Source organism: Microtus oregoni, unplaced genomic scaffold (genome assembly GCF_018167655.1).
Source record: "Microtus oregoni isolate MIOR12 unplaced genomic scaffold, Mior012 000046F_ref0000063, whole genome shotgun sequence".
NCBI lineage: Eukaryota > Metazoa > Chordata > Mammalia > Rodentia > Cricetidae > Microtus > Microtus oregoni.
The window spans coordinates 15,132,888-15,149,141 of record NW_024543220.1 but is presented as its reverse complement, the minus strand read 5'-3'; the positions used below and the strand labels follow the sequence as shown (position 1 = coordinate 15,149,141).

General features: G+C 43.5%; 1 protein-coding gene across 1 annotated transcript in view; it reads right to left on the bottom strand.

Moving 5' to 3' along the window:
• Zfand3 (zinc finger AN1-type containing 3) overlaps nt 1-14,386 on the bottom strand; it is a 201,636-nt gene extending 187,250 nt beyond the window's left edge. Inside the window, exon 1 of the mRNA XM_041634762.1 lies at nt 14,190-14,386. Coding sequence (XP_041490696.1) covers nt 14,190-14,260 — 71 coding nt within the window. The 5' untranslated portion in view covers nt 14,261-14,386. The remainder of the gene's footprint in view (nt 1-14,189) is intronic.
• Nucleotides 14,387-16,254: the final 1,868 nt, after the last annotated feature.

Genomic DNA, 16,254 nt, shown 5'->3' with positions numbered 1-16,254 from the left:
GAATTAAAACCATTTAAGAAAGGTTGATGGCATAAATGTGAGGTTAATACTGACTCATAAGAATAACTGTGTAAATTAAAACTACTGCCAAATTGCCCTACAAATCTTTTCTCTTCATCTATAGTCAACCTCACAAAGTAACCGGGAAGTCAGACATTACTGGTGCAATGGCTCAGGGGTACCTTTCTAGGAATACACTAAACATACTTACAAACCAAGGTTTCTAACACTATTAGGCAATGTTCTAGGCACTGAATTGAGCAGGCATGAAGTAAGTTATCTTGTAGATCTCATATTCCCAGAAAGATCACCTCACACCTGAGGGCTTGCATGAAGATCTTATTCTGGCTTTGAAAGTAAAATTCTCCCTAGTCCCTGTGGCTACTCAGCAGATGAAACACGACTTTAATGTTACCCATTCAAATGAGAAATAGAGTGGATGACCATGGCACCTGAGAACACTGAAGCGTACTTAGAGCAAGCACTTCACAATCTCTCTCTGTATTCCCCATCCCACCCCACTCCACCCCCAGAAGGCCTGAAGATGACAGAGAGGTCATTTCAATTAAAATGTAAAATTACAGCCTGAAACTTTACACATTCTCAACAGAAAAAACAAGTGGGGGAGGTAACCAAATCGTAACTCATTCACTGTTTACTGCTTAGGTATAAACTGTTCAGTGCTGTTAGAAATGTAAAGAGTATGACAAAATTTATCCTTTAATAAGCAGGAAACTAGAACAAAATAGGAAACACATTAAACTTCCAAAGGGTCAACAAAGGCCATTCTTTCATGGCCCCATGAGCAATTTCAATTGTACAAGAAAAAAAAAACATAAAAATATTTAACCATGTTCTTCAATCATATTTTATACCACACCTGGTACCATATGCTAGAAAATGCCCTACCAGGACTCCGTTTTCATTCTTACACCTTCCAATTCAACCTACACACTGCTACCAGAATAAATTTTTGAAATATAAATATCATCTGTCATCCATACTTAAAATCGTTAAGTGTTTCCCAACTGCTTCCCAAGCACATTCAAGTTCTCATCCCTCCTCTTCTCCCCTCATCTCCCCGGCTTCATCCTGCCACACTCTGCAGCTGAAAAATCATTTGGGCTGGCAATGCTACTCCCCTGCCCAGAGAACGTTTCTTACACTCTTCACCAGCTAACTTCTGCTCATATCTAGTTCAAGAACATCTCCTTCCCAGAGAAGCCCTCCTGGCTGCCCTCCAACTATCTTATCAGCATTCTCACATCCCTACCATGATCTCCCACAACTTTCCGCACAATGCTCTGATGCCTAGCCAACTTCGAAACACAAAAGCAGTACTTAACACAACGCAGCTAAATAAGATCAGCTCCAGACAACAGCCAAAAGGGCCAATACTGGTCAGCAACCTCATCATCTTAAGTGTTCTGAAGACCACTGTCAATACAATTATCCAAAGATTATCAAGACAGTTCTGCATCTATTAATCTATCCCCAATACTCACTCATTCACTCACGGTTACAAAGTCAGCCCTCAATAAATATAATTGCCACAGACAAGCAGTGTGGTAAGGGATTCATGGACATTAGAGCTCACTAAACCTCAAAACAACCTTCAGATACTCTTTTGCAAAGAGAAATTGGTCAAGTGGTAAAGTCAGCTTTGGATCAGAAACCCACAAATAACCACTGAGCCTAGCAGATTCCCAAAGTTTCAACACACCCTTCATTTCTAGGAAAATACTGGAAGAACTGGGGTTTGCTAGAAAAGCCCTTCACTGGCCTCTTAGGTAAGAAAGGTCCTTAATATTTAATGCATTCTCCTCCACATGTATTCATTGTGAAATCTTTTAAAATAAAAATATGTCTAAAACAAGTTGTTCTTCACCAGAAGAAGGAGGAAAAAATTCTACCTCAAGGAAGGAATCAGTTGGGTAGAAAAAAACAAAAAGGAAGTTGGCTGAGGCTCTTCAGCTGCTTCAGACACAGCTCCAAGTGCCAGGTCAGGAGCTGGAAAGGCGCCTCGCAGCTCAGCAGAAGGAAAAAGAAAGCCCGGATTTCTAACAGATCAAACACCAATTCCACTGAAGGAGGCTACTATTTCCACTAAACTTCATCATGGAATCTGCACCTCAGCTTCACACTCTGTTATTTAAGAAAAGATAGGCTGTTTCTTTTTCTTATTTGTTTTTTACATCCCAACTGCAGTTTCCCCTCCCTCTTCTCCTCCCAGTCCCTCTTCCTGACCACCACCACCACCACACCCCAGGCTTCCATGGGTATCAATCAGCCATGGTACATCAAGCTGCAGTGAGACTAGACACCTCTCCTCTGCTGCTAAGGGTGGACAAGACCCAGCAGGAAGTCCCAGAGGCACGCAACAGAGTCAGATCCCACAAGTTATTTCTTTTTCTTTTTTCTTTTTTTTTTTTTTTTTTTTTTTTGGTTTTTTGAGACAGGGTTTCTCTGTAGCTTTGGAGCCTGTCCAGCAAGACTCTAGTAGAAGTGACAGCAGTGTCATGCATACAGTTAAGGTGAAGGCCTCTTACAAACCACAGTGGCAGAACCTGCTTCATCATTCAATAAGCCAGACCTGGATTTTCTTTTAAGTGTCTAATCAAAATTCTAACATTAGGTCACTTCCTACACGTGGCTTTGCTAAGGTTCAATTTTAACCTTTCTTCAAAAGAGAAACATGGTAGGTATTGAATCACACCTTAAAGTGTAGAGAAACTGAGGCAAGAAGACTATCTCAAGTCCAAGGACAACCTGGACTACAAACTGAGTTCCATAACATGATAGCCTTGCCTGTTATGAAAGGAGAACAGGAGTGTGGGAAGAATTTTATTAGGTTTGGCTTCCAGCTTTAGATACAACCACTCCACTATTGGCCCAGGTAAAACAAAATTTCAATCTTGATCTGTCATTGAAAGATTTCAAAATATTACATCACTTTATGGCTTAGTTTAAACAAATCTTAGTTTTAAAAAAACAAAAAACAAAAAAACACCCTTCTGACCAGGCATGGTGGCACATGACTTTTCATTCCAACGTTCAGAGGCAGAGACAGGAGGATATCTCTAAATCTGAGACCAGTCTCTTTTACACAGTGAGTTCCAGGCCAGTCAAGACTATAAAACCAGACACTGTAATATATAACATATAATATACATATTAATTTACATATAACATAATATATAATCATCACCCTCTTAATACGCCAAGAAAATTATTGTATATACAGTCCATTGCTTTTTTATATAAGGATTTAAAAAGTATTCATTTCAAAAATCATTTTGAAATATTTTTAGTCCTTTGTTATCTTTCCAGTTAGGAAAAGTTGAAGTTAACGTTAACTTTGACACTGTTAGGGATTATGAAGAGATTCTTAGTTAAAACTTGGGGCTGCTCACCACAGGCAAGGGAGAACCAATCCTGATAGCATGAGCATAGGTCCCAGTGGCTCAGACTGACCAACTCAGCTACCCCCAGGTGAACAGCTGGGTCTTGGGTTGGCACCCCCTAGCATCTACCCCATCTAGGTCTTGCTGGAGTTCCTATAGAAAGCAAAAAGGTTTTTTGTTTTTTTTGTTCTTGTTTTGGCTGTGTTGTTTTAAGGGGCACACTGCTGAGGGGAGGAGAGGATGTGAGTGGACTGGGAAGTGAGTGGAATTAAGGTGCATTATATGAAATACCCAGGCAACCAATGGAAAAGTTGTGTTGAATTTAAAAATAATAATAATGATAATAATAATCTGGAGCTGAAGAAATGGTTCAGTGCTTAAGAGATAGTACTGTTATTCCAGAAGCCCCAAGTCTGGTTGACAGCACCTTTATCTAGCGGTTCACAAAGACCTGTAAACCTAGCTGCAAAGAATCCAAACTCTCTAGTCTCCATCCACAGGCACATGCCCTCACAAGCACATACCACATACAGATACGTACACATATATACAGTTTGAAATAAGGGGCTTGGCAGTTAATGGCACATTTCTCTTCCAGAGAATCCAAGTTTGGTTCCCACGGCTCACAATCATCCATTCCGGGGGATCCAACACTGTCTGATACACTTAAAAACATGCAAGCATAACACCCCTAGACAAAATAAGTATCTAATAAAAGTAAAAATTCAGAGCTGTTACATAGGGGAAAAAATCAAATAAATAAATAAAATCTTTCTTTAAAACGTGTTGTCAGTGGTAGCACACACCTTTAATTCCAGCACTCAGGAAGCAGAGGCAGGCAGATATGAGTTCAAGGTCTACCTGGTCTACAGACCAAGTTCCAGGTTAGGAAAGACTATACCAAGAAACACTTTCTCAAAAAAAAAAAAAAAAAGTGTCATTTTAACTTAAATACTGAATTATCCTCTTTTTCTTGAGGGCAGTATTCCAAGGATGAATGAGGAAAAGAGGATACTAGATGAAAGAACAGTATACAAAAAACAAAAGACAAATACCTGTGTTAACTAGACCTAATTCTTAGCAGACATTGCTTGAAACCAACAGAAATAAATACCATGGTATGGTTGTTCTATTTTGTTTTCAATTATCTCCTCATATTTCATCATGTCAAAGAAGCAAGTGTCATACTTTCTGAATGTCCCAAATATAACCAGGTAAATGGGGTAAGTAGGTAAGTATACTTAGAGCGAACACTTCATTCAAACCATGCCACAGTCTCGATCCCACAACATTGCAGTAAAAATGCACCGACAAGCTGTCTTGTGTTTAGGGAAATGTTTAAAGAGATTTTATGACAGAGGGATAATTACTGACATCACTGACATAAACATGCTGATTACCCAGTGATTTAAACTATGTCCATGTGAACTTGAAAGTCCTAGTCAAGATTATTTAACTGTGATTCCAAGACTAATGAAGCAGGAGTCTAAGAGTCTCCCCCACCCCGCTTTGACTACTAGGAGTCAAGCATACTAGCAGATGAGACACAGAGCAACAATGATGGAGACAATGAGATGATACTGTGTGCTAATTGACAAAGACAATTAACCAGGGCAGGGAAAAAATATATACACACACATAAATGTGGATATACACAAAAATATACATATATTATATATACATATATTTTCATATAATATAAATATATAATATTTATATTATATATACATATATTTTCTATTTAAGCTAACAGTATCTTTGATTACTAAAAATAAGAAGAAAAATAAATTAGGTCTCAATCACTTTATTAGTAACCACTACAAAAACAGACTTTTGGCTGGACATGGTAGTGCATACCTTTAAATACAGCACTCAAAGAAGCAGAGGCAGGTAGAACTTTGAATTTGAGACTAAATAGAGCTATACAGTAAGAACCTGTCTCAAAAATAAGTAAATAAAAGAACAGAATTTACTTTGAGATTATTTCAATCTAAATATGGGCCTAATTTCACTTCACTTAATATATCCACAACCCATTACATCTAGTTCAAAACAAAACACTTCAATAGAACTAATCACAAAAATGAAATAAAGCAATCTACTTCCTTTTAAAATGTACCTATGCAGAGGACAGCAGGAACTGCAAAGAAAGTGTAGCTTCTCACATACACAAGACCTGGAGGACCAAAGGAAGTCAAGGCAGAGTAAGCCATAAGGAACTACGAGAAAGGCCACCACCCACGTACACCAGAACCCTGAGAACAATGAGGCCTGAAGACCACTAGCTCTCAATTCACCCCTGAAACCTATTAAAGCCAGAAGGTACCAAGATATTTTTTAAAAACTCAGTATATAATGATGCCAACAATTCACTCTGACATTATTCTTTTTATTTCTTACTTTCTATCATATAATTTCCACTCATACATGTGTCTCAGGATTACTCTGCTTTTGTTTTTATACTGCCCAGGTTTGACTCCCGTGTTTATTCACAGGTACTCCTCACTGCTCTCCTCAGGCGTACCCCACCTGCTCCCTCTGATCCTAGCATCTTTTCTTCTGCCTTTCATCCTTAACCCCTCTTCATTTTAGCTCTAACAGTATCCCATCTTTCCTAATTCCCCCATCTTGATTTATTTTTCTGTTCAAAGTTAATCTAATACTTAATCATTAGTCACCCTATTTCCCTTCCATTCCTAATCTTATTAACTAAAATACAAGTGTGCGCCACATGGAATTATCCAAGGTTGTCTATCCTCCAACAGTTACTCAAGTAAAATGGAGTACTGTTATTAATTCGACAGTAGATATCTACATAGTGTTAATATCAAGTAGTCAGGGAATAATTCTGAAATTTTTATCAGGCACCTGCAGCTACCACACTAATGAATCATTTTCTGAACTATACACTCAACTCTATCACATCCAAATTCTGCAAGAACACTCTAAAATAAAAGAATATTCTGCTAAATAATAATAAATCATGTAAAGAAATAACACCAGATGTGTAAATCCCAACACAGGAACATAATAAACACACACACCAAAAAAAAAAAAAAAAAAAAAAAACAGAACTCCTGCAAAAACTACTAATCTCACTGCAATGGCATCTAGTCAGAGAGAATTAAATGAAATCCCAGAAAATTCAAAAAGATGAACAAAGACCCAGAGAAGCTAAAGTAACAAGGACTCAAGGGGAGACACTCAGATCTCCCTGGGAAGGGGAAATAGAAGAGACTTGGTGAGTAGACTAGGAGAGGATGAGGAATCAAGTGGGGAGGGGGGGGGTCGAGGAGAGTACTGAAAGAAATGACTGGAAAGGGGGTGAATTTCGGAGTGAGGAAGAAACCTGGTGCAAGGGAATCGCTCTCAGGAATCCGCAAAGATGACCCCAGCTAAGACTCCTAGCAATAGTGGATATACAGCCTGAACTGGCCATCTCCTGTGACCAGGCAAGACTTTCAGGACAGGGATTGGGACACCAACCCAGCCACATAACCTTTGATCTACAGTCTGTCCTGCCTATGGGATGTACAGAGATTGAGAGAATGGCCCACCAACGACTGGTCCAGCCTGAGGCCCATGCCATGAGAGTGAGCCCATTCTGACACTGCCTGGAGCACAAGGACCCAGAGGCTTGATGGCCCAGAGACCTAGAATAGAACCAAACACGAATGGAGAGGGGAAAAAAAATGTAAATGCAAGGATGCCTAGCAACACTCTGCTATACTCATACATTGGTGAGCAGCCCAATTGTCATCAGAGAGGCTTCATTCAGCAACTGATGGAAAAAGATGCAGAGACCCTCAGCCATTATGAGGCCACACTCAGGAGATCCTACTAAAGAGAAGAATTATTACAGGAGCCAGAGGGGTCAGGAACATCATAAGAAAACCCACAGAACCACTGAGCCTGGGCTTATAGCAACTCAAGAGCCTGAACCGACAACCAAGGAACATACATAGGACTGACTTAGGCCTTCTGCACATATGGGAGGAGGGCTTGTCTCCAACTCTTGCTGGCTTTTGGGACCCTATTCCTTATACTAGGTCGCCTGGCCCAGCCTTAACACAAGGGGAGGTACTTATTCTTAACTGCAACTTTAATATGCCACGTTTTGTTGATATCAATTGGAGGCCTGCCTTCTAAACAGAAACAGAGGAGTGGCCGGGGGGGGGGGGGGGGTAAAAAAGAGGTGGGAAAAGGACTGGGAGGATAGGAGGGAAGGGAAACTGAAGGACGTAAAATAAAGAAATAAATTTAAAATTTAAAGAAAGAGCTGGGCAGTGGTAGTGCACGCTTTTAATCCCAGCACTGGGAGGAAAGGCAGGCGGGTCTCTGTGAGTTCAAGACCAGACTGATCTACAAAAGCTAGTTCCAGGATAGGCTCCAAAAGCTACATAGAAATCCTATCTCAAAAAACTCAAAAAAAAGGGAAAAAAATTTAAAAAGAGTAAACAGTTATACAGCTATTTAAAACAACAGTATGTTCCCAGAAAGTAAGTTCTAGATTGAGAACACAAACAGCTGGATGAAATATGGAAGATGATGCAATATTTGACAGAGGAATTCAACAAAGATAGAAAGACTTTAAGAAAAAAAAACTATCTGAAAACCTGTAATAAGAAAATACAGTAAGTCGAAGAGTTGTATGCAAAGTAGCACCAACAGAAGGTATTAAGGAGAAGAAAGAATTCCTGAACTCGATGAAAAGGTAGAGAAACTGGATCAAACAAGGACAAAGACAAACTAATGGAGGTACCAATGGGAATTCCAAGATACATATGACACTGAAAAAAAAACAAACCTAAGGATAATAGGCCCAAAAGGAGAATCCAGTTCTAAAAACAGAGAACATGCTGGAGGAATGTCTCCCCAGTTAGCAGCACTCACTCTTTCAGAGGAAAGTTCAGTTCCCAGAACTTTGTCCGGCAACTTACTGTAAACTCACCTGTCACTCTTGCTACAGGGGACCCAGGGAATCCAAGACATTCTTCAGGCCTCTAAGGGCACACATGGCAAACACTCATATATATACACATAAATAAAAATAAATCTTTTAAAAGGCATAAAAATGTTTTTAAAGTATATTTAAAGAAAATTTTCCCGAGTTTGGAAAGAGGCATCAGGGCCCTCCTAGTATAATTAAAACACTAAACATAAAATAAAGAAAGGAGACTGAAAGCAGCAAGAGAGAAACACCAAGTCACAAATAAGGTGTTGCCCGTCAGAACAGAGGCTTATTCAAATGAAACTGGAAAGCAGAAGGGACTCTGACAGTTCAAACTCTGAAAGACAACTGCCAACCCAAACTATGACAGCAAAGCTGTCGTAACTGAGGAGAAAAAATAAAAACTTTCCATGATAAAAACGGGCTAAAAGAATTTATAATTACTAAGCCAGTTCTACAAAAATATACTTGAAAGAATCTTTCAGAATGAAGAGAAAAACAAATCCAACAGGTAAAGAATAAACCACACTAGAACTGAGATGAACAGGTGGGGAAAACCAAGGAGTACATTCAACAAATTGTGTCAATACACAATTTTCAATAATAACTCTGAATATGGTCAATTGTGTTGGTGTGCACCTTTAATCCCAACAACTGAGAGGCAGAGGCAGGTGGCTCTCTGTGAATTCAAAGCCAGCATGGTCTACACATCAGTGGTTCTCAATCTTCCTAATGCTACAACCTTTTAATACAGTTCCCATTGTTGTGGTGACCTCCAACTATAACGTTATTTTCGTTGCTAGTTCATAACTATAGTTTTGCTACTGTTATAAATAGTAATGTAAATAGCTATGTTTTCTGATAGTATCAGGCAACCCCAATGAAAGGGTCATTTGACACCAAAGGTTGAGAATCAATGGTCTATATAGTGGGTTCCAGGCCAAACAGGGTTTACAAAGTAAAACCCTGTCCAAAAATAAATAAATTTAAAAGGGGGAATTGTTAATGGTCTCAATTTCCCAATCAAAAAACATAGACTAGTAGATTGTATCAAAAAATAGAAGCCAGGAGTGACGGTTCAAAGGCTAAGAACACTGGCTGTTCTTCCAAAGGACCTGGGTTTGATCCCCAGCACCCACATGGCAGCTAATAACCATCTGTAGTTCCAGTCCCTCCAAGGAAACTGCAATGCATCTGGCACAGATATACATGCAGGGAAAACACACACACAAACAAATATGAGCAATATTTTTTAAAGCATGTATCAACTATATGCTGCCTCCAAGAAACACAACTCACCACAAGACAGACACTACCTGAGTGAGAAAGGATAAAGAGATACTCCAACAGACCTAGGAAATGAAGGTGTCACCATATGAATATCTAACATGCTGTCAAACTACCTTCTAAATATGCTTACACCTATACACTTCAGGAGCTTCCTTCTGCCTTCCCCCAGGAGGCAGAGACAGGTGGATCTCTGTGCGTTCAAGGTCAGCCTGGTCTACACAGTGAGTTAAAGGCCATCCAGAGCTTCTTAAAACACACACACATACATACAACATACACATACATACATACATACGTATGTATGTGTGTGTACAACATACACACATATAAAACAAGAATATACTGTATATATTCTGAGACAGCAGGTTAATTAGGGTGAGCAATCCGAGTATTTGCTCCTGATTTTACTCTTAGTATACCACTGCAGTTACTTATGCTAAACTCTATTGTCACAGGCAGATAGCCACAATGACACTGCGGAAACTCCGCAGTCAGTAAAAACACGGCAGGGTAGTGGCCATCAAAGTTTAGTCTCATATTTGTGGAATAATGATTTAAATATGAGGTCTAACTAGGTAAACTACTGATTATTTTGAAGGTTATAAAGATGCTTGGGTTAATGAGAAGATGTAGTATGTAAAGGGACTTGCCTGTCAAGTCTGCCAACCTCACAGTCCCAAACCCTGGGATTAAAGGCATGGGTCAACACACCCATCTACTTTCTAAAATATTTATGAAAAAAGTATACCTCAGTAAATCTAAAGCATATGAACAATTTTAAATGCATTAATACTACTCGTATCTAAATGAAGCTACTTTCAAGCTAAGCACCATGGTAAACACCTGTAATCACAGCACCTAGAGAGTGAAGTCTGGAGCAGTCTGGGCTACACTGAGTTACAAGCTAGCCTGAGCTACATAATAAAACCCTATCTCAAAAGAAATGGAAGAGAAAGAGGGGAAGATGAAAAAGGGGGAGGAGAAAAAGAGGGAAGAACACAGTGTATTCACATTAAACAATGTACTGATACTTTTATTTCAAATAAGGCAATTATCAATAAGTGCTTTATTAACTGATTACAAAATGTCTATAATGAACCAAGACAATGTTCATATTTCACTAAAACTTTTAAGTTCAAGTTACAGGGAACAAACTGTTTTAACCCTAAAAGGCACAGTATCTACTATACAAAGAACTTTCAAGTTCTATAAAAAGAGCAGTCTTCAACAATCTCCAAGGTAGCAAGTTTCCCAGTGAGGAGACAGTCCCTATATATTACCCCAACTACCCATCCCAATAACACAACATAACCCAACAGACACAGAGCTGGAAACTGCCTGTTCTAAGCATTTGAACTGTATGCTCCTCCTGGCATTCTCCTTTCTATTGTGTGCCCACAAGAAAGAACTCTAAGCTCTGATTTGCCAAGCCCTTGTGATTGCTGTCCTGATCGACAATGCTCAGCAGCAGATACTGACGCCTGAGTCACTAGAGAGAGCAACAATTCTAAAGGAACTCCCTTTACTCTCGTGGTGCCAGAATAATTCTGCAAAGAGGCTCCTCTGCAAGTGCCTGGGTGTGGGCCCTGGCTAGCTGATGTTAAAGACCAGCACTTCCAGCATGCTGCACTGCACAAAATTTCTTAGGAACATATTTTTTTGTTTTCATCAAGAGAAAAGACAAAGATTCCTTGATGACTCTCAATCCATCCACGTTTCTGTGCTCTTCCCAGCCAGAACATGCTCATGCCACTGCCATGGCTAGACCAGATTACTACTTCTGACAGGTGTGCTGTATCTCCAGACCTGGCAACATTCCAAAAATACATACACCACGTTCATTCAAACATACAGTCACACCCACACACCTAGCCACTCTCAAGGCCAACCAATAACCTTTCATATCAAAGGTCATCATGTCAGTCCAAGCTCAAAGTTCTCTGAGCTCAGACTCCCTCACTGCACTCAGGATAAAGTCCAAAGACCTCAGCACTGCCCGTGCATGGAGCTGTTATCACCACTTCTCCCAGCACTGGGCCTCAGCCCCAGCTGACTCCTCTTCACAATCTACCCATGGGCCACTCAGTTCCTCAGCCTCTCCCTCACTTTCCCTACTTTGGCCTCAAACACTCCTCCTCCTCCTCTTCCTCCCCCCTACCCTTCTTACAGTCTCTGCTGCACTCTCACTTTCTCCAGGGTGCTCTCATCCGCCTCCACCTTACCAGGGCGGCTGCCCCTCCCTCTCACAGAACCCTGACCAACCCAGTAACTCTACCAACTTACTTCTCTGCCTCACATCCCTGAGGATGTGACAAGACTCTCACCCACCACTACCAAAGTGTTGACTATATTCTAAGTTTACCCCACGGACACAGTTCAATTATGGCCCATGCAATGATTAAAACTATTAAAAATCAGCTATGACATGATGAAGACAACAATTTGGCTACTCTGGCATGAAATACAAACTGCACAGGTGTCTACAATCAGCCTTAGGAAAGCTTTAAAAAGGTGTGTTAAAATAATAACTCTGTGCTCACTACTTCGGTCAGGCACACCAAAGTTCATAAAGGGGCCAGACTGAAAGAATCAATAAAGGAAGCCTGGATGCTTCAGGTCAAGACCTCTGCTGTCTGCTACCAAAGTGTCTTAGCCTGACTTAGAATCTGCTGGCTAAAGGCAAGCAGTTCCACTTCTCTAGTTTCTAAACCTTGGTGAAAGTAAGGATTCCTTTCACACATGATATTAGTCCCCAGAACATAAGCACAGGTTGGAAGCAGGAAGAAGACCTCTGTGACACTCTGAGCTACTCTCTCCAGGTGATATGTCCCACAGTAAGGTACGATCCAGGGTTTCTAACAGTAGATCTGTTCAAAGTGATGTCATAAATATGAGGGCACTAACCACTCTCAAGCACTCACCCACCACACCCTGCACTCCCTATAGGAAGGGGCAAGTAATCTAACCACCCTCTGTATGGATTGCCCCATCCAGGAACAGATAATGGTCCCTCCCTTGTAATATTCCTATGAGAGCTGGACTGTCCATGCAAAACACTTCTGCACTTCACGGGAAACCCAATAATTCTTGCAACTCTAACTGTATGGAGAAGTTCACTAAGCTGTGAAGCCTTTGGATCTGGTTCACTTTGGTTGAGGTTTTCTTTTTCTTTTTCTTTTTTTTTGCAACTTTTTTATAAAGAAATTCAAGATAAATTTTTTAAATGTTTTAAATCAAATTAAAATGAAGACTCTACAGCTGAAATACTTTTACACGTTCAGAGTCTTTGGTAATGCTACAACTTATTCTTGACTAATGTCCTTCCACTCAGAACTTTTTGAAAAGGAGGATTCACTTACTGGAAAACTCCCACCAAGATTTACATTAAAATGCCGCTCTCTTACACAGATCTTTAAGTTCTGTATTATCCATTCCTAGCATACAGAACAGCCATTCCCCAAGATGTCTCCACTAGAAACTGCCATTCCTAAATGTCCCGATGCAGTCTTTAAAAAAAGACAGAAAGCCTGAAGCACGGAAGTTGCCCTTACTCTTACAGAGAACTAGCCATGAGGTTTGATGACTGCACCTGTTACGTGACAATCTATACAACCTAAAGTGTTCCAAGGACAATGTAAACTATTACTGGGGGTGGAGGGGGTGCTGTCTGTCTCTGTCTCTCCCCTCACACACAACCCACCCTAATGTGGTATGGAATTAATTGTAATTACAGTACATTCTGTGCTGTAAACTTTTTTTTTTTTTAATAGGAAAGAGGAATTTGAGAGCCAATGAGGAAACCGGCTCTCACATTCCACAAGCCAAGCTGGCTTGAGGTTTAAGAAGTTTCTGCTTTCGGTTCGGTTGGGAGGGAGGGTGTTTATTTGTTTGGGGGTTTTTTGGTTGTTATTTTTTGTTTTATTTGGACAGGGAGATTTTTTACAGACTCCCTGATACGTATTTCAGATAAAAGTAAGACCCTCAACGATCCTATTGACTTTACTCTCCAAGCCCGAATTCTGGACTGTGGATTTGTACAAACGTATGACGTGTGAACAGCTCCCTAAAAGCAAATGGGGACTGAGATATAATTTAGGAAGTGATGATGCAAATCTCCCGGGGAGCAGCAGGGAAGGAGGGGAGGTGAAAAAGTCAAGAGGAAATACCCTCCTGATGGCTGGGCACCAACTCACAGCAAGATGGGGGGGAGGCGGACTGGCCAAAGGAAAGGAGGCAGCTCTGCCCCATCGTGAAGTGCCAGCGCCGCCACCTCATCCCTCCCCCCTCGTCCGTGGCCCCTCACCCAAAGCCGGCCTCGGGCCAGCGAGTCCCACAGAGGGCAGAGCGGCCCGGACAGGCCGCCGCCTCCGCCTCCTCCTCAGCCCACCCTCAGCGTCCCCTGCCCGCGGCCCTCCTCAAGCCGAGGCCGCGGTCCCCGCCCGCTCCCCCGAGGCCCGGCTTCCAGGGCCCAGCTTCCCGGGGCTCCGGCCTCCCTCGGGTCCCCCACCCCCACCCTAGGCCCGCGACCCTGCCCCCACACTTACCCCCAGAAGCCGCAGGGACAGCGAGGAGGCAGGCTGGGCGCTTTGCTACGCTCGCTCCCGGCGTCTCCCATGGTGCTCGGCGGCGGCGGAGCTCGGAGGCGACGGCGGTGGCGGCGGCTGGGCCTGGGCCCCGCTCGAAAGAAGCGGCGGCGGCGGCGGCAGCGGCGGGGGGGCGCGGGCCGGGGGGAGGGGGAGGGAGCGGGCGCGCAGGCGGGCGCGAGTCCGGGGCTCGGAGCCGGGATTCCAGGCCGGTCAGCTGGAGGCGGGCGGCACCACTCGGCCTGAAGAGGGGGGGAGCGGTGAGGAGAGGGAGGGGAGCTGCGGAGGAGGAGCTGGGCCGTGCGGGCGAGGGAGACCCGGCGTCCTCAGCCGCTCTCTCCGCCGCTCCCCAGCCACAGCGCTGTTCCGTGCGGCCGAGCTGGCGAGCTCGGGACCGGCTGGTGAAGAACCCGGAGCCCCCGCCGGCTGTGGAGTCGCAGCGGCCGGCTGTGACGCCTGGGGCCCCGGCTGGCTCCGTAATTCCCTCCCCTCCCCCCCTTAGGCTGTGCTGACCGGACAATGGCCGCTCCGCCCCCTCCCCTAGCGGACACCCCTCCCGAGGCGGCGCGATGGTCTCGCCCGGGGCGGGGGAGGCGGGGCGAGGGGGGAGTCGCCGCTGGAGCCCGGTGGATCAGCTGGGATCGGGGCGTGCCACTTTGTTCAGCGCCTCGGCGGGGCTGGGCGGCTCGTCCTCCGCCGAGTTCCTCGGGCCTTCCCGGACCTCGCTCTTCCCAGAACTTTTAACGCCGTGAGCGAGTTCACACTCTCCTCTCTGAGGAAGGGGAGCGTCGCCTCCCCCTGAGTAAAACAAATGGTACGCCCCGAGCGGGCCCGGGAGCCGATTAGTTGTTTAGGGTAAGTTGGGTCGGTCCCCGAGCGACGGCGCACGCGCCTGGAGACCTCGTCGCTGGCTCCAGAGGAAGGTGGAGCGTTTCCAAACCCGGAAGTTGTCTGAGTGTCCGAGGTCCACTGCTGGCCCACTGGGTCTTCAATGACGCTGCTCGCGCTCCTGCTCGGCGCTGCGGAGCGTTTCTCCCCAAACTGTCAGCCGTCGGAGACTGACTTCCTACTCCCCCCAATCCCAACCCACTCCTTCACTTCCACCCGGAAGACTAGCCCCTCTGGCATCAATAAATCCCTGGGAAATGTATACTACCTTCCTCAATAGCAGGTCGGGGCAGAGGGAACGTGGCCAAGGGTTTCACCCCGCTCATGTCCTCCATCTCAGAGCCGCAGTATCTTGATCTGGAAAAATTTTCTTTCTCCCTAGGGCGGATATGGTTGGTTTAGGCAAGAGATTTGACCTTTTAATTTACATCCATGCTTCTATTAGTAAGTAGCCAAATAAACCTGAGCCATTGAAAGAATCCTTTAATATTCCTTATCCACGATCCTGAATTCTGTTCTCCACTCAGTGGTAACCGGAATAGTCCACTCTGATCACTAATCTGAACATAAAGGAAATTTCCACCAGAACTCTTGGAGAAGAGACCTGGCCCTAAGGGTTTTGGAGCCAACTTTAAAGTCCAAAACTTCCAGGAAGGCTACCATGTACCCTCTCAATCCCAAGGGGATCCATCCCCAGAGAATATTACTTTAACTTGATTATATCAGCGTGTGCATTCTCTGGATTTGTTAACACTGGCATCTATTCTCCTGGCTTCTAGACTTCTAAAAACCAGGAATTCCACTGAGTTTATAATCCTTGGAATGGTGACGGTGAAGACAGTGATTGAAAATGGTGCTACTGACGGGGAAGGCGATGACTACAAACAAAATTAAGATAGCTGATGGCACCGTGTTTAATCTGATCTTGTGAACTTTCAAAAGCCTTCAATAACGACTTGTCAGAAGTGCATCCCTTTGTGCCAGCCCTCCGAGGCAGAGGCCGGCAGGGGCTCCAGAGAGAGATCCTGCCCGGAAAACAAATAAGCATCTGCAACATTCCCGATTCTCACTGGATCCATGCTGCCCCTTAAGTTCTCTCTTAAACTGGCGTGTAATTACCACGAAACGAGGGACAAGC